Source organism: Rhincodon typus, chromosome 2 (assembly GCF_021869965.1).
Source record: "Rhincodon typus isolate 14 chromosome 2, sRhiTyp1.1, whole genome shotgun sequence".
Lineage (NCBI taxonomy): Eukaryota > Metazoa > Chordata > Chondrichthyes > Orectolobiformes > Rhincodontidae > Rhincodon > Rhincodon typus.
The window spans coordinates 131,697,471-131,720,414 of NC_063333.1; the positions used below are offsets into that span (position 1 = coordinate 131,697,471).

The following is a 22,944-nucleotide window of genomic DNA, read 5'->3' on the forward strand; positions in this document are numbered from 1 at the left end:
TCTCCAGAATCTGCAGTTCCTACTATCTCTGATGTATTTAATTTGTTCTTTCTTTACAGAGCCATGCAGTCCATTGTGTCCCTCTGGGCTAATGGAACCAGCAGAATGGATCAGAGTTTTAACATTTCTTCAGGATAGTGGCACCTCTGACAAGCCAGTACTCCTGTAGTAGCGTCATTAACTGCCCAGATTAAGCACTTTAGCTCACTTAATCTGGACTGGGGCCTTATTTGACTGAAGGCTGCGTCCTTTTAATGGAAAGCGCCATTTGTGCAGCCACTACATAGTAATGACATGGGACAGTTTGTTTAACCTGTAGTTGATTTGATTTGATATATTTATTGTCACATGTATTTGTTACAAATACAGTGAAAAGTATTGTTTAATGTCACCACTCTCTGCTGCCATCTTAAAACATAGAGAATAAACCAAAACACAGAATATAAAGCCAAAAGAAATCTATAAACTTCATCTTATAGTCTTCTCTTAATAAACTGAGGTGGTCTTTGGAACAGTTCCCACTTCTGGCTCAGCCATGGGCCTGAATCCAAGCTCCTCCACCCCAATGCCTCGAGTTCATGCTGCTAACCGATGATACTGTTGCAATAATCTGCGTACCATACAATTGAGCAATGCCATATATGAATTCCTGTGTTAGTGCAATGTCAAGTAAATGGGCTCTACGTTCCAACAATTAGCTGATCAAATCAAATGACGTGTTCCTTGTATTGTTCATATTAGTCAGACTACAGACTATACTCAACCAGCCAGTGTTTGGAAAACTTAAAGCACTGTATCTGTTGTTAGATGTCATTATGCAATTGGGCAATACCTGCTGAACAATCCTGAATGTGCTAAAACAATAAAAAAAATCAAGTTAAGGTAATCAGTGAAACTCATAATGTGGCTTTTTTGTGCCCACTAGAAGTGACGTAGATTCATTCGGACAAACCAAATCTCTGCAAACAAAAGGAATATGTTCAAGACTTGTGTCTTTTCTGATTTAACCAGAATCTTTTAGAGTCCAGTTCCCACATTGCTTACTCCATGGCAATACCTTAGCCAATCAGTGTTGACTTAGCAACCAAACAGCACCTTTTCTCCTGTAATATAAATTGTTATGATCATTTGAAATATGGTATTCTTACATTTTTAAGACAAAAAACTTTGGTGACATGTTTTTCATTTCATCAGTATTCAAATTCTGTGCTACCAAGTGTCTGTTTCAATATTTAAGGTGTCATGAAATCCCATACTGGAAATTAAGATATATAAATTCAGGGGCTTTTCATATCAGAACAGGAAAGTTCTTTAAAGTAAAGACTGGAAATGCTCAGTAAATCTGACAACATCTGTGGAGAGAAAATCAGAGTTTACCTTTCAGGTTGGTGAGCTTTCATTCTAACTGTTCTGATGAAAAGTAATTGACTTGGAACATTGGCTTGGATTTTGCTGACCACTAGGATTCTCCCTGTCTCACTGTCAGCCATTTTACTAACAGCAGAATCAAATGCAGAGTGGTTGTCACCTTATGGGGGCAGGCAGCTGATTTATATGATTAAAGGACAAACAAGGAATCATTTTATGTTGCCTTTGGCTCTTTCTCGATGGTAGGGTGATTGCTACCATCTGGATAAATGCCAACAAAATGGAGATGGCGTCCCTGCCCACAATACAGTAGAGAAGGCTTCGTGGTAACTAATGGTTTCCCATTCAAGACCAAGATAAGCAGACTTTTTTCTAAACTCTTGCAGGGTTGTAAGTCTTAGGAACCTCCTTCCCTAGAATGTGGTGAAGCACAAGGAGATGAGCGTAAGTTGGAGGTAGATTCTTAGTCAAGAAACTAAGGTGATGAGGAATAGGTGGAAAAATGGAATTGAGGCCCCAGTCAGATCAGTTAAAGTTGCCACAGTCCTACCAGACCACATGGCTGCCCTCTCTCTAGAGAGAAACGACCCGTGGCGGTTTAAACTGAGAGTCACCAACCTCAGGCAAGGGGAGAGATTGGGAATGAGAGTCCTTCATGGTAACTTCAGCTGGTGCAGGAATTGTCTTCACTCTGTTGGCGTCACTCTACATCGCAAACCAGCCATCAGGCTAACTGACCTAACCCTTGGCTTTGTGAATTTCTCAATGTACCTAACCTAGCACTGGAAGGTTTCACATCTCCTACATTCCTTACAAGGATTACCCATCCCAGTGGCATTGCTGTGGTTCCAGAATTTCTGGCCCTGTTGCTGGAGAGCATCAGGAACCTACACATCATTATTATTTAGACAGGCGACCAATAGGAGGCCAATACAGGGACTGCCTGTGGCCAGGTTGCCTAGCAGGTTTTGCTGCCAGCATGCACTGGCTAGAGACTAACTGATGTCAGCGCATTGATACTCTTTGTAAAAATACAGCCTGTTAATTTGAATCTTGCAACAAATACAGCCCGAGCTTCTGAGTATTTCAATTCTTTTCTGTTTTCCTATTTAAGATTTCCAGCATCTTCAGTATTTCACTTCGTATTAGGTTCTATAAAATGTCTTTCCTGTAACCTGAGTGGATCTTGAGTGTATTTTTTGTCTCCCTTTTTAGGTGCTGTATAATGTCTTTAACTCATTTGTTGCAGTTGGAGCAGGGAATATTCAAGGCCTGGACTACTTCAAAGGCATAGGTATAAGAGTCCTACTGATTTGATTTGATTTATTATTGTCCATGTACCGAGATGCAGTGAAACGTATTGTTTTGCGTGCTATCCAGACAAATCATACCTTCCAAAAGTACATCAGGGTACAAAATATAATGTTTCAGCTAAAGAGAAGTTGCAGAGAAAGATTAACTCTAATATATGTGAGGTCTGTTCCTAAGTCTGATAACAACGAGGAAGAAGCTGTTCTTGAATCTGTTGGTATGTGTTTTCAAACTTTTGTATCTTCTGCCCAATGGGAGATGGTGGGAGGGGTCTTTGATTATGTTGGTTGCTTTCCTGAGTCAATGGAAGGGAGGCTGGTTTTCGTGATGGACTGTGCTGACTTCACAACTTTCTGTAATTTCTTGTGGTCTTGGGAAGACCAGTTGCCATACCAAGTTAAGATGCATCCAGATGCTTTCAATGGTCAATCTATAAAAATTGGTAAGAGTCATTGTGGACCTGCCAAATTTCCTTAGCCTTCTGAGGACGTAGAGGCATTGGTGTGCTTTCTTGACTATTCATTGACATATTGTTGGTGATATTTCCTCCTAGGACCTTGAAATTCTTGACTATCTCCAACTCAGAACCACTGATACAGACAGGAGCATGTCCTCCATACCGCTTCCTGAAATCAATGACCAGCTCCTTTGTTTTGCTGACATTGAGGGAGAGATTGTTGTCGTTACATCATTCGATTAAGCTCTGTATCTCTTTCCTGTAATCTGTATTGTAGTTGTTTGAGATCCAACACCACTATGGTGGTGTCATCAGCCAATTTGTAAATGGAGTTGGGTGAATTTGGCCACACAGTTGTGAGTGCATAATGAGTATAGTAAGGGGCTGAAGACATGGCCTTGCAGTGTTGAGGATTACCGTGGAGGAGGTGTTGTTGCCTATTGGTACTGATTGCTGCCTGTGGGTCAGAAATTCGAGGATCCAGTTGCAGAAAGGGGTGCAGAGTCCTAGGGTCTCAGAGTTTGGAGATGAGTTTGGTTGGAATTATGGTGTTGAAGGCAGAGATAAAGTCAATAAATAGGAGTCTGACGTAGGTATCCTTGTTATTCAGATTTTCCAGGGATGAGTGTGGGGCCAGGGAGATTGCATTTGTCATCTACTGTAGCATAAGGAGCAGAAAGAAGACAAACATAATAAAACCTAACTGGTTTGCTTAATGTCCTTTGGAAGAAAGAAACCAGGTTTATCTGATGCAAACTGTATGTGATTCCAGTCCTACAACAATGCATATGATTTTAAACATCCCTCTGCTGTAGCCGAGCAAGTTACTCTATGTTATCAATTTAACAATGAGAAAAAAATGCAAGCACTCCCTCAGTACTGCATTGGTATGTCAGCCTAGATTACATGTGTAAATCTCTGAAGTGGTACTTGAACCTACAATCTCTTAACTCAGAGTTGACAACGATTTGACCTGCAATATTCTTAAGTGTTAATACTGGGAAGATCAAAGCTGTTGTTTTTGGCCCCTGTCACAAACTCTGTTTCTAAGCCACTGACTCAATAGCTCTGCCTAGCAGCTGAACCAAAGCTCACAAACGTAGGTTTGTATTTGACTGCAGGATGAACTCCCTACTTCACATCCACGCATTTCCTTAAGATTACAATCGCTCTGTCATATCACCCAGCTCTGTCCCCTGCCTCAGCTCATCTGCTGCTGAAATCTTTGCTCCCTCTGAACATGCCTGTGGCATTGCACTCCTGGTCAACCTCCCAGCTGCTATAAACTTAAGTCTATCCAAAACTCTGCTCCTGGGTCTGTGTCACACCAGATCCCACCCATTATCATCCCTGTCATTATTGACTTACATTAGCTGCCAGTTAAGCAACACATTGATTTTAAAATGTTCATTCTTGTTTTCAAACCCTTCTGCAGCCATTTCAATACCTTCCTCCAGTCCTACATTTCTCAGTTCTGGGTTCCTGCAGATTCCTGATTACAATTGCTCCAACATTAGTGGCTCGTCATTCAGAGATAGCAAGAACTGCAGAAGCTGGAGTCAGAGTCACTATAGTGTGGAGCTGGGTGAACACAGCAGGCCAGGCAGCATCAGAGGATCAGGAAAGTTGACGTTTCAGGTCAGGACCCTTCTTCAGAAATGGGGAGGGGGAAGGGAGTTGGGAAATAAATAGAGGGAGGAGGGGTGGGGCTGGGGGAAGGTAGGTGGGATGGTGATAGGTGGATACAGGTAGGGGGTAGTATGGATTGGTCAGTGGGAGGGTGGGGCAGATAAGTGGGGAAGAAGATGGACAGATTGTGTCAGGTCAAGGAGGCAGGGATGAGAGCGAAGTTTGGATGTGGGATGAGGTCGGTGGTGGTGAGATTTTAAAACTTCCTTCCCCCATCCCCACCCCTCCTCCCTTTATTTATTTCCCAGCTCCCTTCCCCCTCCCCAGTCCTGATGAAAGGTCCCGACCTGAAACGTCGATTTTCCTGCTCCTCTGATGCTGCCTGACCTGCTGTGTTCCGCCAGCTCCACACTGTGTTGGCTCTGTATTAGTTAGCAAAGCCCTAATGGCTAAAGAATTCTCTCTCCAAACCTCTCTGCCTGTGTATCTCTCTTTTGTCCTAGATGCTGGTCTTCAATTCCTATCTATTTGACGCAGCTTTTGATCATCTATTCTAAAATCATCTCAGGTGGCTTGGTGTCAAATTTTAATTTGGTAACATACACTTTAAGTGTCTTGTGTGTTACTGCAATAAAGATGCTGTCTGAATATTAATATCCAACATTGTTTGCCAATATACAGTAACATGTTGATGCATTAATATCCTTGTTCACATCTTGCCATATTTTACATCAGACTGCAGTTTTAATGGGATTGTTTCTTTCTTCCTAGTTTCTTTCTTTGTTGTAAGTTTGGGTGGAATTGCCATTGGCATCATCTTTGGATTCCTATTGGCCCTGGTAACCAGATTCACGAAGCACGTGAGGGTGATCGAACCTGGATTTGTCTTTGTCATTTCATACTTGTCCTACCTCACTTCGGATATGCTTTCCCTCTCTGCTATATTAGCGTAAGTATTTTTTTTTAGAAAAACTGATCAATGTTGTCTGTAATCTTCCCTCAGCTGCATGTAGTTAGCGCCAGAAAGATCATTCTCAGGTACAGATGGGGATATCCAACAGAAAAGGGATGGAGGAACTCCCTTCCCGGTTTCATTGACAAAACTGCAGCTAGAAGGTGTTGGGTTTAACTCCCACTTAGCACTGAGTTTGCTGATTTCAATCAGGAGCACAGTTTTAACCAGCCATGGTGTCTCTGGGCTCCTGTGGTGAGAGTAGAAAGTGTCTGATAGTTACCAAATGATCCTTGCTGGAATTGGAGTCGGCCTGGATGTTGGGTGAGCATTGGATCAGGTTTGACTTTTCCTGTTCCTCAGAAAACTGCATTTGCATGTAAAGATTGGAAATTGGGTGAGTGTTCCAAATACACCACCCGACCCACTCAGTTCAAGAAAGTTAACAAAATGATGGGAATTCACGTGCTTGTAATGTTTACAGTTTGGCTGTCAATGGGTTAATTCTGGAGATTAGTGGACAGCCATCACTTCTGTGCTGATAAATGGAGCCTTGGATGTTGTTCAGTTTTCTTTTCTGAAATTGGAGGAAATTTCACTGAGGTCTCCATAAGTGGCCACAGATCTCTGTTCTTTCATCAATGGGAACACAACAGTACCTGGGAGAGCCAATGCGTTTCTGCAGTCAGTTCAGTTCTTCCAATAGGAGAAGCTGGGCAAAGACCTTGATTCCTCCTTGCTCATGAAACACTGGTTTCTCCAGAGCTTCCTAGGAATTTTCTGATGGAACAATAATTGCAGAAAGCCTAGGAGCAAACAGCCCAGACTCAGCACATGTTTGAGATGACCCACAACCAAAACAGAATTTGCTGGAGAGGTTCAACAGGTCTGGCAACATCTGTGGAGAGAAATCAGTGTCAACATTTTGGCTCGAGTGACCCTTCCTCAAAACTGACCCGAAATGTTAACTCTGATTTCTCTCTACAGATGCTGCTACACCTGCTGAGCTTTTCTAGCAATTTCTGCTTTTGTTGCTGATTTACAACATTTGCAGTTTTTTTGGTTTTTATTCAAGATTATCCAGTTGGGTCTCACTGAAAGAGGCTAAGGTTGACCAGACCAGATAGGAGTGCAAGGGGAATATATGACCTCAATATTCTAGCCTGATTTATTGGGGGCGACATGTTGAGTTTTCCGTTCTTCCAACCTTAAATAGCTTTGGTTCTTTTCCACCAGTATTGCATTCTGTGGCATTTGCTGTCAGAAATATGTGCAAGCCAACCTCTGCGTGCAGTCGATTATCACCATCAAGTATGCAATGAAAATGCTAGCGAGTGGAGCGGAAACCATTATCTTCATGTTTTTGGGAGTATCTGCAGTGGATACGACAATATGGACATGGAATACACCATTTATCCTTTTCACCCTGGTTTTCATCTCTATCTACAGAGTCATCGGTGAGTGCTTCATGCTTAAGGGGCTAATCAAATCTTTTGTAACCACACAAGCAAAGGGAGAAATTGGTTAACATAAGAAAAAGTAGTTCTAACGTAATGTGAGAGTCATGAACTCTTTTGTTAAAATAAATTAACCGTCATAACTTTCCCTCTCTGATGTGGATTAGAACCTTTCCAAATTTGACAATTAACTGATTCCTTTTTGAAGGAAGCAATTAGCAGGTTAGGCATAATCCATGGAGACAGAGACAGTTAATATTTCAATTCCATGATCTTGCAATTGTGGCAAGGCAGGCAAATCCCTTTAATCTTTTTCCTGCCCTTTTTCCCCGGCACCGTCCTCACCTAAGATTGTTCATTTCTTATATCTTCCACTCCTTTTGGAAAATCATCAACATCAACCCTATTTCTTTCTCCACTGATGCTGTACCACCTCCTGAATGTTTCTCGCATTTTCTGTTTTTGTCTCAGATTTCCAGCATTTAGCTTTCGTCCCTCTTTTTGAAGGGAATAATCAATATGTTATTTACTTAATAGGGGGATAAATGTGTGCGCATATTGATGGAAGTGTTCTTTGGAGGAGATGGACAAAGATGAATTGTAGAGACATATTTGATAATCTGACTATCTATCCTCCTGAGCTTCAAAAGGAGTCAAATTCATCATGAGGAGACTTTCCACTCACTAAATTGAATGGAATGAAGATTGTGGGCTCGGGTGTTCAAGTAGAAAATCCTGCCATCCATATCCATAGAAGGAACATAATGGCCCTGATTTTTGATTAGCCAGACAGTCATTATGCCAGAGTAGATGGGAAATGGGCAAGATGACTCTGCAGAATCTCCATCATTGTACACTCCGGATTTTAGAGGACATGAAATTTTTCTTTTAGGCACTTCCCAAAACCCCTGAAAGTCACCATTTAAATTGGCTTCCAATGAAGTTAGTTAAATAGTTACTCTAACTCTTGGGTAACTACATTAACTGACCCCATACTTACCTAATACACACCCACCTACACTTTCTCCAGATCCTTTACACTTCCCACACCCTGACCTGACATTCCCTCCCACATCACTCGATACCCACTACTCCTCCTGCTGAACTTAACATGACACCGACAACCCTGTCAGCCCCAAACCATCACCACCCCTGCCTCACCAGATCCTACCCAACTGGCACCCTAGCCTCCTCAGCACCCTAACAGCACAACTATTTTTTGTACTTGCCAATCGACAGCAGTTGTCTCGTGTCTGTCAGAACCTTTAGGTTTCACAACATGTCAGCTAACTGCTGTCGAAAGGGAGCATGCTTCACATCACTTTGATAGTTCTACACTACAAAAAAGCTGTCAGTATGCAAGAACGGCCCCACATTTCCGAAGAAGACCTGTGTGGAATCGCCTCAGAAGTGTGGAGCTCCCTTCTTTTGTGTAAGAAAAGAGCCAGAGTGGCATTCTGTATGAGATTGTCACTCCTCGTAAAATCCAGCCCGGTAGTTAATCAGCTGAGAATCACTGAGTTAAATACAGTTATTATCCAACATTAGAGTCATAGAGTCATACAACAAGGAACCAGATCTTTCAGTCCAACCCATCCGTGTTGACCACGATTTCTCAACTAAACTACTCCCATTTGCTTGTGTTTGGCCCATATCTCTCTAAACCTTTCCTATCCATGTACTTGTCCAAATGTGTTTTAAATGTAATTATACACACCTCTACCACTTCCTCTGGCAGCTCGTCCCATATATATACACCACCCTCTGCGTGAAAATGTTGCCCCTCAGGTTCCTTTTAATGTTTTTCCCTCTCACCTTAAACACATGTCTTCTAGTTTTGGACTCCCCCAACCTGGGGAAAAGACCCTGGCCAATCAACTTATCAATGCCCCTCATGATTTTATAAATGTCTATAAGGTCACCCCTCAGCCTCCTACGCTCCAGGGAAATAAGTCCCAGCCTATCCAACCTTTCCTTATAACTCATGTTTTCCAGTCTCGGTAACATCCTTGTAAATCTTTTTTGCACCCTTTCCAGTTTAGTAATATCCTTCCTATAGTAGGGTGACCAGAATTGTACTCCAAATGTGGCCTTACCAATGTCTTGTTTAGCTGTAATATGACATCCCAACTCCTGTCCTCAATGCACTGACCAATGAAGGCAAGCTGCCAAATGCCTTCTTCACCACCCTGTCTACCTGTGGTGCCATTCTTAAGGAATTATGTACCTGCACTCCTACGTCTCTCTGTTCGATAACTCTCCCCAGGGCTGTTTAGTTTTCAGAAGGGTTTTGGTTGATCATGAGCAGAGATCCCATTGTTTATTTAAGAAACATGCTTAAAGAAGATGTAAAAGAGAAATAGGATCAGGAGTGGGCCATATGACCTACTCCCACCATTTAACACAAGCATAGTGATCCTCAACTACAAATCCATTTTTTTGTCTGATGACTTTACCCCTCACCCTGTCAGCCCTAAAGCCTACTTGATCTAGGCCTTTGATTTACTCAGTGAATAGGTATCCTCAGTTCTCTGGGTAGAGAATTTTGAAGATTCTCAAACCTCTGAGTGAAGCAATTTCTCCTTGTATTAGTTTGAAATGGACACCCATTTGAGACTGTGCCTCCTGGTTTTATATTGTCTGACCGGGAGTAGCAGCCTCAGAGCAAGTGCCCTGTCAAACCTTCTCAGACTCTTATGTTTCAATAAGATAATTTTTCCAAACTATAGCGAGTAAAGGCCACCTATGCTCAAACTGTTCTCAAAAGACAACTCTCTCAACCCATGAATCTTTGTTGCACCCTCTGTAAAGCAAGTATATTCTTCTTTAAGTTCTGAGGCCGAAGGCATAAACAATACCCCAGATGTGATCCCACCAAAGCCTTGTACGTTTGAGGCAAGTCATTCTTACTCTTGTACTCCAACGCACCTGCAATAAAGACTTAACATATTATTTGCATTTCTGACTGCGTCTTGTGCCCATATGTTTGAGCTTCTAGTGTGAGGCTGCTAAATCCTGTCTGGATACCAACATGTGACAGTTTCTCATGATTTAAAAATATATTCCATTTGTCTTACCACAGCAAAAACTAAAAAAACCCTCACTCACTTGACCTATCTATATGCTTTTGAAGAATCTGAGTATTATTTTTTGTGTCTTTAACTACAAAAACAGATAAATATAAGGCACTGAATGTTAGAGGCACCCAGAAGATAGCAATGTGTTGGGAGAGGTCAGGCCTCAAATATACTGGCATCAGGTGACTTGTTAATTTTAAGGAGCTAATAATGACTGCAGTAATAATCACCAGGAATGGTGGAATGGGGTGAAACAAGAATTGTGCTCTCTTCCTGATGAAGGCCAATAAAAATAGCTTAAAACTCATTTGTAAATGGTGGAAATCCCATTATTTAAAGCAACGCATGGACTATTCTGTTCTGAAACAGATCAGCTGGAGGGAGGTGGCTGCAGAGTGAGGGTCCAGTCTTGACTCCTCCAACGCATCACCCAGCCCCAGAAAATAGTCAACAGGACACTCTGTACAGGAATGTCATTGGGGTTATGTAATTGGCAAGGAGAATGGAAACCCAGGGTCAGAGCTCTGAATTGGGTTTGCATCCCCTGGTATCACAGGGGCAAAACTGCGAACGCGAGTTGTGCAGCCACTTGGGCCAGAAGGAAGGTTCCAGCTGGCAATGATGGCAAGAGTGGCAGAGTTTTGGCCCTGTGGTGATGAGGGAGAACATGCTCTGCACAAAAGGTGGAACCCTGAGCAGCAAAAAGGGCACAGGGGAAGGAAGAAAAGCAAGAAGGAGATAGAGAACATATGACCAGTGCAAGCTTTACTGTTGAAGATGGCAATAGCTGCAATGAACCAAAATCTATTGCTGCAGGAGACTGTGGCTCTGGGCAGAAGGCCACAGAGGTTTGTTTTCTCATCCTTGAAGACCTTGTATCACTCAGCAGTGGTCCCTTTCTTGAAAACTGTTTGTTATGGCTGGACTTTTCTTGCGATCATCCCAAATATCGTATCATGGGCTGTGTCATTCGGGACCTGGTTGGATTACATTGCATTGCTTTCAAAATACTGCCTATTAATTATTTACAATTGGTATTGACCAATGAGAGAGGATTAATTAATGACTTCATGGGGAAAGTGCCTGTAGGTAGCTGTGATCATAATACAATTATATTTTACTTAACTTTTGAGGAAGAGAAGAGTGGGTTGAAAACTAAATACAATTATAAGGGCATGAAAGCTGAGCATGTGAAAATGAACTGACAATTTGCATTGAGGGATCTGTCAATAAAGACATGGTGGATATTTCAAATACATAAATTAGGCGTGTTCGAACAAGAAAGAAAATTCCAAAGGGGGGACCCACTATCCATCGATAACTAAAAAAAGTTAACAATTGTATTAAACTTAATGAAAAAGCATATAATTGCACAAAGATGAATGGCAGTTTAGAAGATTTGACAGACTGTAAAAACGTCAAAAATGACAGTAAGATTAATAAGAGAAAAAATTGTGTATGAGAGAAAGTTAGCTAAAAAATATAAATACAGATAATGAGGGTTTCTACAGCTAAAAAGAAGCTAACAAAATTTGCATTGGTCCTTTTTAAAATGAACCTGGGGACTTCTAATAGAAAATAAGGAGGTGGTCAATGAATTTAGTTGGAATTTTATTTTGGTCTTCACTACAGTGTATATACAAGTAACATCCCAGAAATAGCTGTCAATCGGGAAGGGAAGGAGGAACTCAAGAAATTTATAATCACCAGGAAACAGCACTTAGCAAATTGTTGGAACTGTGGGTTGACTGGCTAACAGGAAGCAGAGAATAAGCATAAATGAGTCATTTCTGGTCAGCAACATGTAATGAGTGGTTCGTCTCTGGGATCAGTGCTAGGACCTCAACTGACTACAATTTATATAAATGACTTGAATGAAGAGACTGAAGGTAAGGTTGCTAAAATTACTGGTGACACAAAGATCAGGAGGAAGATAAGTTTTGAAGAGGAAACAAGGAGGCTTCCAGATGATAGGTTTTGTGAGTGGGCACAAATGGAGTTTAATGTGGGAAAATGTAAAATGGTTCATTTCAGCAGGAAAACTGAAAATGAAGCTAATTATTTTCAATAATGAGAGATTGTCGAGTTTTTAGATGCAGATGATCTGAGTGCATGCATCCAAGTTCATGAATTGGAAAGGGTTGGTATGTAGATACTGCAAATAGTTAGGAAAGAAGGTTGAATGTTATTGCTCATTGCAAGAGAAGTTGAATACATATATACGGGGATTATGGTTCAGTTGTACAAGGTATTGTTAAGATTGTACTGGGGTAATGTGTGCAATATTTACCCACTTATTTAAGGAAGGATGTAAATGTGTTGGAAGCAGTTCAAGGAAGATTTACTGAACTGAGACCTGGAATGGGTCTTGGGGTTGGTTGGCTTGGCGAGCTGGTTTGTTGTTCCGTAGACGTTTCATTACCATGCTGGGTAACATCATCAGTGCAGCCTCCGATGAAGCATCGGTGTGTTTTCTTGGCTGGTTTTTAAGCTCTGGAGTCAGTTGAGCTGGATTGCCTCACTTCCAGTTTTCCTACGTAGTGGAATGTATATGGGGTCAAGTTCTATGTGTTTGTTAATGGCTTTCTTCGTGGAGTGCCAGGCTTCTAGGAATTCCCGTGCCTGTCAGTGTGGAGCTGGAGGAACAAAGCAGGCCAGGCTGCATCAGAGGAGCAGGAATGTCATTTCTGAAGAAGGGTCCTGACCCGAAACGTCAACTTTCCCCTCCTCTGAAGCTGCCTGGCCTGCTGTGTTCCTCCAGCTCCACTCTGTGTTATCTCTGACTCCAGCATCGGCAGTTCTTACTATCCCTGGAATGGGACAGTTGTCTAATGAGCAAAGTTTGGAAAGGCTAGGCTTGAATCCATTGGATTTTGGAAGACATTTGACAGGATAAATGAGCAAAGGATATTTCCTCTGACGGGAGATTCTAGAAGTGGGGATTGCTGTTTAAAAATAAATGAAAGTTGGCCATTTAAGACAGAGTTCAGGAATTCTTTTTCTTTCAGAGGATTGAGTGTTTTTGGAATGTTTCCTCAAAAGGCAGTGGAGGCAGTATCTTTGTGTATTTTTAATGCGAAGATAGACAGATCTTGCTAAGCAAACAGGAGAAATGTTATGTGGGAAGGCAGGAATATGGGTTTGAGGTTAAAATTAGGTCAGTCAACATCTTATTGGATAGTGGAAGAGACTTGAAGGGCTGAGTGGCTTACTCCTCCCAGTTTATATATTTGTATGTGCTTTGTATGGGGCAGCTGGTGGCACAGTGGTTAGCACTGCTGCCTCACAGCGCCAGGAACCTGGGTTCGATTTCACCCTCAGGCAACTGTCTGTGTAGAGTTTGCACATTCTGCATGGGTGTGCTCCAGTTTCCTCCCACAGTCCAAAGATTGCAGGCTAGGTGGATTGGCTGTACTAAATTGCCCATAGTGTTCAGGGATGTGTAGATTAGGTGGGTTTATAGGGGGATGGGTCTGGGTGGGATGTTCTGAGTTTCAGTGTGGACTTATTAGGCCGAAGGGCCTGTTTCCACACTGTAGGGATTGTATTCTATGCACTATTTGGATACCAATCTTAGAAAACATCACATGGTTCAAAGAATTCAGTGGTTTGAATATGCTGTGACCTTGACTTGAAGGTGTTATGATAGCAGATTTGAGTTTCAACTAAAATATTCCTACTGTTTAAATATTTTAGGTGTTGTAATTCAGACCTGGATTCTCAATCACTACCGTGTGGTGCAATTGGGGATTGTAGATCAGGTGGTGATGTCATATGGAGGCCTGCGTGGGTCAATGGCCTTTGCTCTGGTGGTGTTGTTGGATCTGAAGTACGTACATGAGAAGCGACTGTTTGTCAGTGCAACCATCATTGTGGTATATTTCACAATCATCTTTCAGGTAACCATCAATATTGTACTGTCCAAAGCTTCTGTGGTACTTCAATCAAAAAGTTACTTTATCTTTCAAATAAGCTGTTAAACTGAGGTCTTGTGTGGACTTTAAATATCGCATGACATTATTTTGAAGAAGAGCTGGGGAGTTCTCTCCTGTAGCCTGACCAATATTTATCAACCGACATCAGTGAAACAGTTGTTTTGGTCGTTACCAATTTGCTGTTTCTGGGTTTTTGATGTGACCAATTGGCTGCTGTGTTTCCTATTCAACTACAGTAATCTCACTCTTAAAAAGAAATTCTCTGACTGTGTAAAAGCCATTATATAAAGATAGACTTTTTTTATTACAGAAACCCAAGACATTTCATGCAATAGCACAGACTATGTTGTAAACAGTCTCTGTTCTATTCCCTTTGACAATATATGGAGCTAAAGCTATTATTAGGATAAAAATGGACCACAGGATGGGAAGCTGTTATCTCTTGAAGTAGACTCCAGTTGCAAGAATTCTAATTGGTCTGTAACAAAGCTTGGTCTGCATAATCAATTTGTATCACCTTTTGGCGATGCTGTCCAACATAGGTCTGGTAAGATTTAAAGGGAAAGTGTATTTTAGCCAACGATAATACATAGGAATTTATGCATATGAATTAGGAGCAGAAGTAGGCCATTTGGCCCATCCAGATCCTCTGTCATTTAATGAGATCGTGGCAGATCTGTTTGTTTTGAATTCCATTTTCTCATCTATGCCCCAAAAACCTTACCTTCTTATTAGGCAAGTAGTGGAAGTGCCGGTGTTGGACTGGGGTCGACAAGGTCAGCAATCACATGACCAGGTTATAGTCCAACAGGTTTATTTGAAAACACAAGCTTTCGGAACCTCACTCCTCCTTCAGGTGTTAGTGAGAGAGGTGGTATCAGACACAGAATTTATCAGTAAAAGATCAAAAGGTCACACCACTGATGAGGATATATTAAACAAACCTGAGATGCTGTTAAATCTCCAATCAGTTAGGAGGTTTTAACTCATGTAAATTCCTGAATTCCTTTCAAGAAACTGTCCTGAGAGAACTAAAGGTTTTATCAGTGTAAAAAAAAGTGCTGTTTTAGGTTAGCCAATGCATGTTAGGTGTGAGGCCTTGTTTAGAATCTGTTTGTGTTTTGGTTTGGAGTCAGACTGATTTTATTTCTAAAGTAGGAATTTAAAAAACACTACATTGACTGGTTATCTATAAATTGTGTGCTTTTTGAACAAAATAGAATGTATCTGCAAATACAAATTCACCCCATACATTCATGTGTATGTGTGTGTGTAAGAGGGTGAGCATGCGCACGCATGTGGGAGAGAAAGTGTGTGTGCGTTTCTGTGAGTGTGTGCGTTTCTGCGAGTGTGTGCGTGTTTAGAGTGTGGTGAGGTTACCTGTAGTGCGACATGACCCCAAGATCCCGGTTGAGGCCATTCTCATGGGTACTAAACTTGGCTATCAGCCTGTGCTCGGCGTTGTGTATCCCAAACTCCGTCTTGGAAGACGTTTACCCGAAGATATGAGGTCGAATGCCCTTGACCGCTGAAGTGTTCCCTCACTGGGAGGGAGCATCCCCGTTTGGCAATTATTGCGTGGTGTCTAATCATCCATTGTCGTAGCGTCTGGATGATTTTGCCAATGTACCATGCCTTGGGCATCCTTGCCTGCAGCACATGAGATAAACAGCGTTGGCTGAGTCACATGAGTATCTGCTGTGCACGTGGTGGGTGGTGTTTCCAAGTGGGTAGTTTGCTGTGAACAGTGGTCTGTTTAAAGTTTGGTGGTTGTTTGAAGGTGAGAAGTGGAGGTGTGAGGAAGATCTTGGTGAAGTGCTCATCGTCATCAATAATGTGTTGAAGGCTGCAAAGAACATGACGTAGTTTCTCCGCTCCCGGGAAGTATTGGATGACAAAGGGTACCCTAACAGATGTATTCCATTTCTGTCTTTTGAGGAGGTAATTACGGTTTTTGACTGTAGTACGTTGGAACTGGCGATCAATGAGTTGAGCATCGTGCCCTGTTCCAAGAGAGCGTCCTTCTACACCTTCAGATGTCCATCTTGTTCCTCCTCATCCGAACAGGTCCTGCATATGCATAGGGCTTGTTCGTAGGGGACGGCTTTTTTACTATGTTTAGGGTGGAAGCTGGAGAAGTGCAGCATCGTGAGATTATCCGTAGGCTTGTGGTAGAGTGAGGTACTGAGGTGTCCGTCCCTGATGGAGATGTGTGTCCAAGAATGAGACTGATTCTGAAGAGTAGCCCATGGTAAGTCTGGTGGTGGGATGGAACTTGTTGATATCACTATGTAGTTGTTTCAGTGATTCCTCACCATGAGTCCAAAGGAAGAAAATGTCGTCAATATATCTGGCGCATAGTGTTGGACAGAGGTTCTGTGCAGCACACACACACACACACATCTGAATTTATGGGGTGAATTTGTATTTGCAGATGCATTCTGTTTTGTTCATAAAGCATGCAATTTATACGTAGTCAGTCAATGTGGTGTGCTATAAACTCCTACATTAGAAATAAAATCAGTCTGATTCCAATCCAAAACACAGATTCTATACAAGGCCTCATACCTAACATGCATTGTCTGACCTAAAATGTCACCTCTCCTTTACATTGATAAAACTTTAGTTCTCTCAGGACAGGGACTTGAAAGGAATTTGGGGATTTACACATACATGTTAATCAATTAAAACCTAACTGATTGATTGGAGATTTAACAGCTTCTCAGGTTTGTTTAACACATCCTGATCAGTGGTGTGACCATTTGATATTTTACTTATGAATTCTGTGTCTGACACAACCTGTCTCACTAATATCTGAAGAAGGAGTGAGGCTCTGAAAGCTTGTGTTTTCAAATAAACCTATTAGACGATAATCTGGTGTTGTGTGATTTCTGATCTCATTCTTAAAAACCCAACTTCCTCCCTATGGTAAACCTTCCCTGTTCCGTACTCCACCCCTGACATAGCTCATTTAGGGATCATTGGTCATCTTCTTGGTGAGTCTTCCCATCTTCCAGTGGCCAGCATTACCAAGCTTTGGCCTTGCTAATCAATCGGTTTAGCTGGCAGCTCTAGAGCTTGTGATTTTCTCCCCAGAGAGGGTGAACATGCTACTTTCAACTTGATAATGCCACCTACATGCACACTATGGCAGAAGAGAGGACATTTTCTTTGTCCATCCATCCCTGACTGACTTTTTTGTGGCAAGTGAGCAATTTGTCAATCCCATAATCTTCAGCCCTAAATGAGTTGTGCTCATTTAGCCTGGTTGTATACGGAGAGAAATTAAGACTATCTTCTCAGCCAATGCTTCATGCAGCAGCATTCAACAGTACTCCTGCCGTCTGTACTGTACGGAGGAAGATGAGAACTACCCTTGATTTGTATTGTATGAAATCTGCTGAAAATGGGAAATCTGGCTACTGAAAATTCTGCATGAATGCAAAATGTGCATTGTTATATACAAATGGAAACAATTACCATGCAACATTCATAAAGGTGTCATAAAGCATTTTAAAAACTGTTAAATATTTCTGAAGTGTAATCACCATTGTGAGATAGAAAACGTATGAATAAATGGACAACTTCTGTTTTGAACTTGCTCTCACTGATCTGAAGAATTTATTGTATTGAATTCATATCAGAAATATTGGATTCTATTGAGCGATGAAGTAGACTGCATTGTGACATTTTTCAGGGTCTGACAATCAAACCATTGGTTAAATGGTTGAAAGTAAAGAGGAGTCAGCAGAAGGAGCCTTTACTCAATGAGAAACTTCATGAAAGGGTAAGTTTCAGTCTCTCAGCGTTCAATAAATGTGTTGGAGGAGGATTCCTTCCTGAAGGAGCTCTCTGATGCAATTTGGGAGCGCTGCCTTGACGCGAGAGTTACCACTGCTATGACAATATCTCTGTTGGTAGGACTGAGTATGTGCAGTTGTTGGTTAAGTAAGTGAGGCAGGTAAGAAGACCCAAGAGGTAGGAGTCTTAGACTTTACAATTGATCAACAATGCTTGAGGTTCTTTCAGCTTGTTTGGATGACAGTAAGGGCTTCGGTGTGGATAAGCTAACTGATTCTTGGCACCACAGTACAGGAAGCCATTTAAATGGACAGGGGAGGAAGTAAAAGTGAATGTATTGGTAGTTTGAGGAGCTAGATCCTAAATTTGGAAGCAGAAACCTAGAGGTCATAATTTCTGCAATATCACCTGAGACATGCAAAGGCATAGGGAAGATCAGATCAGAGATGAATGCGTGGCCCAAAGACTGGTATGGGAAAAGTGCGGTCTGGTTTGTTGGTCAATAGCACTGGTACTGGGAGAGTGAGATTTGTAGCAATGGGATGGTCTTAACCTAACCTGTACTGAGGCTGATGTTCCTACCAACTGCCTAACCAATGAAGCTGAGTGGATTTTAAACTAATGAATGATTGCAAGGGCAACTTTGTGTATCTTTGATAAATCAAAAAGTAGAGTCAAGGTTACAGAGATCAGTATTAATACAGGAAATGATAAATAGACTATGGCAAGAATGAATACAGGGTATGAATCTCGGAGTCAACCAATAGCGGACCCAGCACTGATCCCTTCAGAACACCACTGGTCACAGGCCTTCAGTCCAATAAACAACCCTCTACACCTTTGTTTTCTACATCAAGCCAATTTTTTATCCAATTGGCAATCTCTCCCTGGATCCCTTGTGATCTAACTTTACTAACTAGTCTACCATGTACAACTTTGTTGTAGGTCTTGCTAAAGTCCACGTAGGCAATGTCTACTGCTCTGCCTTCATCTATCCTCTTGGTTTCATCCTCAAAAATCTTAACCGAGTTTGTGAGAAACAATTTCCCACATCCAAAGCCATGCTGACTATCCCTGATCAGTCCTTGACCCTCCAAATGCATGTAAATTCTCTCTCTCTAACAACTTATCCACCACTGACATCATACTGGTCAGATCTGGGTTCTTATGGACTTCAATCTAGAGTTAACATAAGATAAGAGTGGCTAGTGAGACAGTTGATGCATTGCCTTTAATCTTCCAAAATACTGTTGATTTGTGGACAGTCCCATTAGATTGGAAGATATTGAATGTAACTCCTTCATTCAGAAGGGGAGGGAAACAGAAAGCAGGAAACCACAGTCCAGTTGGTTTAACAACATGGGAAAAATGTTGAAAGATATTATTAAATTCAAGGTAATCAGGCAGAGTCAGCATGGTTTGTGAAAGGGAAATTATGTTTGACCAACCAATTGGAGTATTTTTATCCCCTTCATGCTGTGGATGATGGAGAACAGATGGATGTACTTAGATTTCCAGAAGGCATTTGATGAAGTGTCACAAAGATTATGGAAAATAAGAGGTTCGTGATGTAATGAGTAGCATATTGGAATGGATGAAAGATTGTCTGGCTAACAGGAAGCAGAGAGTAAGCAAGATGTACTGAATTGTGTGTCATAGGGATTGTTGCTGGGACCTCAACTGTTTACATTTATATAAATCACTTACTTGATGATTTAGATGGAAGAGTAGAAAGTATGGTTGAAACATTTGCTGATGACACAGAAATAGATAGAAAGGTTGTGAAGGGGACATAAGGAGCCTACGAAAAGATACAAACAGGTTGAGTGAATCGGCAAAAATGTAGCAAATAGAGTTTGATGTGGGAAAATGTGAAATTGTCATTATGGCAGGAAGAATAAAAAAGGTTTGTTATCTAGGTGGTGAGAGAATGCAGAGTTCTGAGACTGGGACAGGTTGTGCACGAAACACAAAAAGTTAGTAACCAGGTACAGCAGGACATTAGGAAAAGAAGTAGAATGTGATATCATTTATATTCACTGGTATTGCAAGACAACAGTGAAACTACATCTGGGATATTGTGCACAGTATTGGTCACTTTATTTAAGGAAGGATGTAAATGTGTTGGAGACAGTTCAGAGAAGCTCAACTAGACTAAACACCTTCCAAATCCAAGGCCTCTTCCATCTAGAAGCTCATGGGCAGTAGGTACATGGGAATGCCACCATCTGCAAGTTGTTCTGAAGCCACTCACCATCCTGACTTGGAAATATATCCCCATCCCTTCACTGTCGCTGGGTTAAAACCTTGGAATTCCCTCCTTAATGGCATTGTGGGTCTACCTACAGCCCGTGGACTGCAGTGGTTCAAGTAGGCAGCTCACCTCCAGTTCTCAAGGTTCCCAGGGATGGACAATAAATACCAGTGGAGTCAGCAATGCCCAGGTCTACTGAGTAAATTTTAGCAAAAACCTGAAATGGGAAGGTTGTCTTATGAGGAAAGATTGGACAGGCTAGGGTTGTATTTGTGGAGTTTAGATGTATACATTGTAACTTGATTTAAAAATAAACCCTATAAAATCCTGAAGGGTCTTGATGAGATTGATATGGAGAGGACATTTCCTCTTAAGGGAAAATCAAGAACTGGGGGTTGCTGTTTAAAAATCAGGGCCTATCCCTTTATAACAGGTGAGGTAAAATATTTTCTGATGGTTATGAGTCTTTGGAACCCTATTCCTGAGTTTAAAACAGAGTCCTTGAATACATATAAGGGAGAGGTAGATAGTTTCTTGGTAAGCAATGGTGTAAAAATTTTACCAGGGATAGGTGGAAACATAGATTTGAGGTTATCATTAGATTAGATGTGATCTATTTGAATGGAAGACCAGGTTCAAATGACTGAATAACTTCTTCCTTCTCCTAATTCATATGTTTTGTATGTAACAAATTACAGCTTAAGTTTTCCATTTTGGTTTCAGCATTTTGGTTTATTGCAAATGTTGAAGTTTAGGCCATGGACCAGCAGTTAGGCCAATCAAGGTGCCATCTGTGGAAAGTTTGTTGCTGCTGGAATATTCCCACATTCGGATCACTTTTCATCCCCAGTCAAGTTGGAATGCTGGTGCCAGCTTTGAGAGTCCTTCCAGCAGGAAGCGGGAAAGTCATCGGGCCATCCTGCCACTGGCTACATAAATGTGCCACAAAAACTCAGCGGCTACTGCCTCAGACATATCCTTCCTGGGTTTCCCCACCACAATGATGCCTCCATGAGCTTTGGGCCTTTTTGTTTCATACATTTATCAGACTTTTGAGGGAATGTGTTCTCCTACCTCCCTCATTGGCACCTGCATTTGTTGGTGGAGCTACTAGTCTGCCCACTGCTGCAGGCCTCCTAATTGGGCCTCTTGTCTCTTGAACCTATCTGGCTATGCTTAACTGGAGGTGACTTCTCATTTCTCCAAAAGATTCCAGTTGTTGGTATGCCTCTGAGACAGTTAGCATTGGGACCTGGAAATGTTCCTGATGCCTGAACTTCTGCCCATTGTTTTTCATCAAAAATTAATGTTTGCTTCACAGTTCTTTCCGAATGTGATTTTTTTCAGATGGATGGAAAGAAATATTTCACTAATGCTATGTGAAAGTACTATTCTTGCACCACAACTTTGCAAGTGCAATAATGTTCATTTCCTTAAATGAAGAACTGTGTTTGTTTGTTTTTAAGGCATTTGATCACATTATGTCTGCAATAGAAGATATTTCAGGCCAAATTGGACACAACTATCTTCGGGAAAAGTATGTAAATTTACTGACGGATTTCTTCAGGTTCTGTGAATTTTGAGCACAATTCATTGTTCCCTCAATTTTGTAACCTACAAATACTCCTAAAGTCTTAGTTCCCTTTTGTAAAAGTGCAATTTGTAATTCCCTTCCCTCCAAATGATTTTATTTTAATGTTTGTCACTTTGCAGTCCTTTCCTGTCTTCTGAATTTGGTTGATTTACATAAGCTATGAGTCCCTTACTGTGATTTGTTCTATTACAGGTGGAATCAGTTTGACGGAAAGTATCTGAGCAAAGTAATGATGAGGAAATCGGTGCTGATTAGCCAGGATAATATCCTTAGCATTTTCCGAGAGCTGAATCTGAAGGACGCCATCAGTTACCTGTCTGAGGTAATCACCCAGTAGGCCTGTAGTTATATAGGCTGCAGAAAAGGCAGGTTTTGTGTCTCTTAGTTTGTACGTCTGACAGTACGTTAGATGAAGAAAATGAGTCCCAAAAAAAACTGTACCTATGTGCAACTCATTGCAGTAGTGTGCTGTTAATCAAACCCTGCTATTCCCAGAGTTGTCACAAAAGTCAAAGATTTTAAAATAAGTACACAAAATCATCAATGTACCAGATTTTCAGACCTAGGTTGATAGAAAGTATGGACCAGGGCTCTGACTATTTAATAATTCAGCTTTAGCTACAGGTAAACCTTTATAAACCATCGGCTTATAATGCCACAAATTAAAAAAACTCTAATTGACTTATAAACTATCCCCCTCTACATATGTACAGACAAAAAAGCAAATGAGAATAGGTTATGGGCAGAAGGGGAAGCGATGGCCAAGTAGTGTTATTGCTGGACGGTTAATCCAGAGACCCAGGTAACATACTGGGGACCTAGATTCGAATCCTGCCACAGCAGATGGTGGAATTTAAATTCAATAAATATCTGGAATTAAGAGTCTAGTGATAACTGTGAATTGATTGTTGGAAAATCCCATCTAGTTCACTAATGTCCTTTAGGGAAGGAAACTGTCATCCCTACCTGGTCTCGCCTACATGTGACTCCAGACCCACAGCAAAGTGCTTGACTCTTAACTGCCATCTGGACAATTAGTTATTGATTTTATTGTCACATGTACCAAAATACAGTGAAAAGCTTTGCTTACGAGCAGTACAGCAAGCAAA

General features: G+C 41.4%; 1 protein-coding gene across 1 annotated transcript in view; it reads left to right on the forward strand.

Moving 5' to 3' along the window:
- Positions 1-22,944, forward strand: part of LOC109931870 (sodium/hydrogen exchanger 3-like) — a 136,746-nt gene that overhangs the window by 80,626 nt on the left and 33,176 nt on the right. The window contains exons 4-10 of the mRNA XM_048614942.1: positions 2,584-2,662; positions 5,537-5,714; positions 6,954-7,174; positions 13,948-14,150; positions 17,884-17,973; positions 21,708-21,778; positions 22,028-22,157. Of these exons, the coding sequence (XP_048470899.1) occupies positions 2,584-2,662; positions 5,537-5,714; positions 6,954-7,174; positions 13,948-14,150; positions 17,884-17,973; positions 21,708-21,778; positions 22,028-22,157 (972 nt within the window). The remainder of the gene's footprint in view (positions 1-2,583; positions 2,663-5,536; positions 5,715-6,953; positions 7,175-13,947; positions 14,151-17,883; positions 17,974-21,707; positions 21,779-22,027; positions 22,158-22,944) is intronic.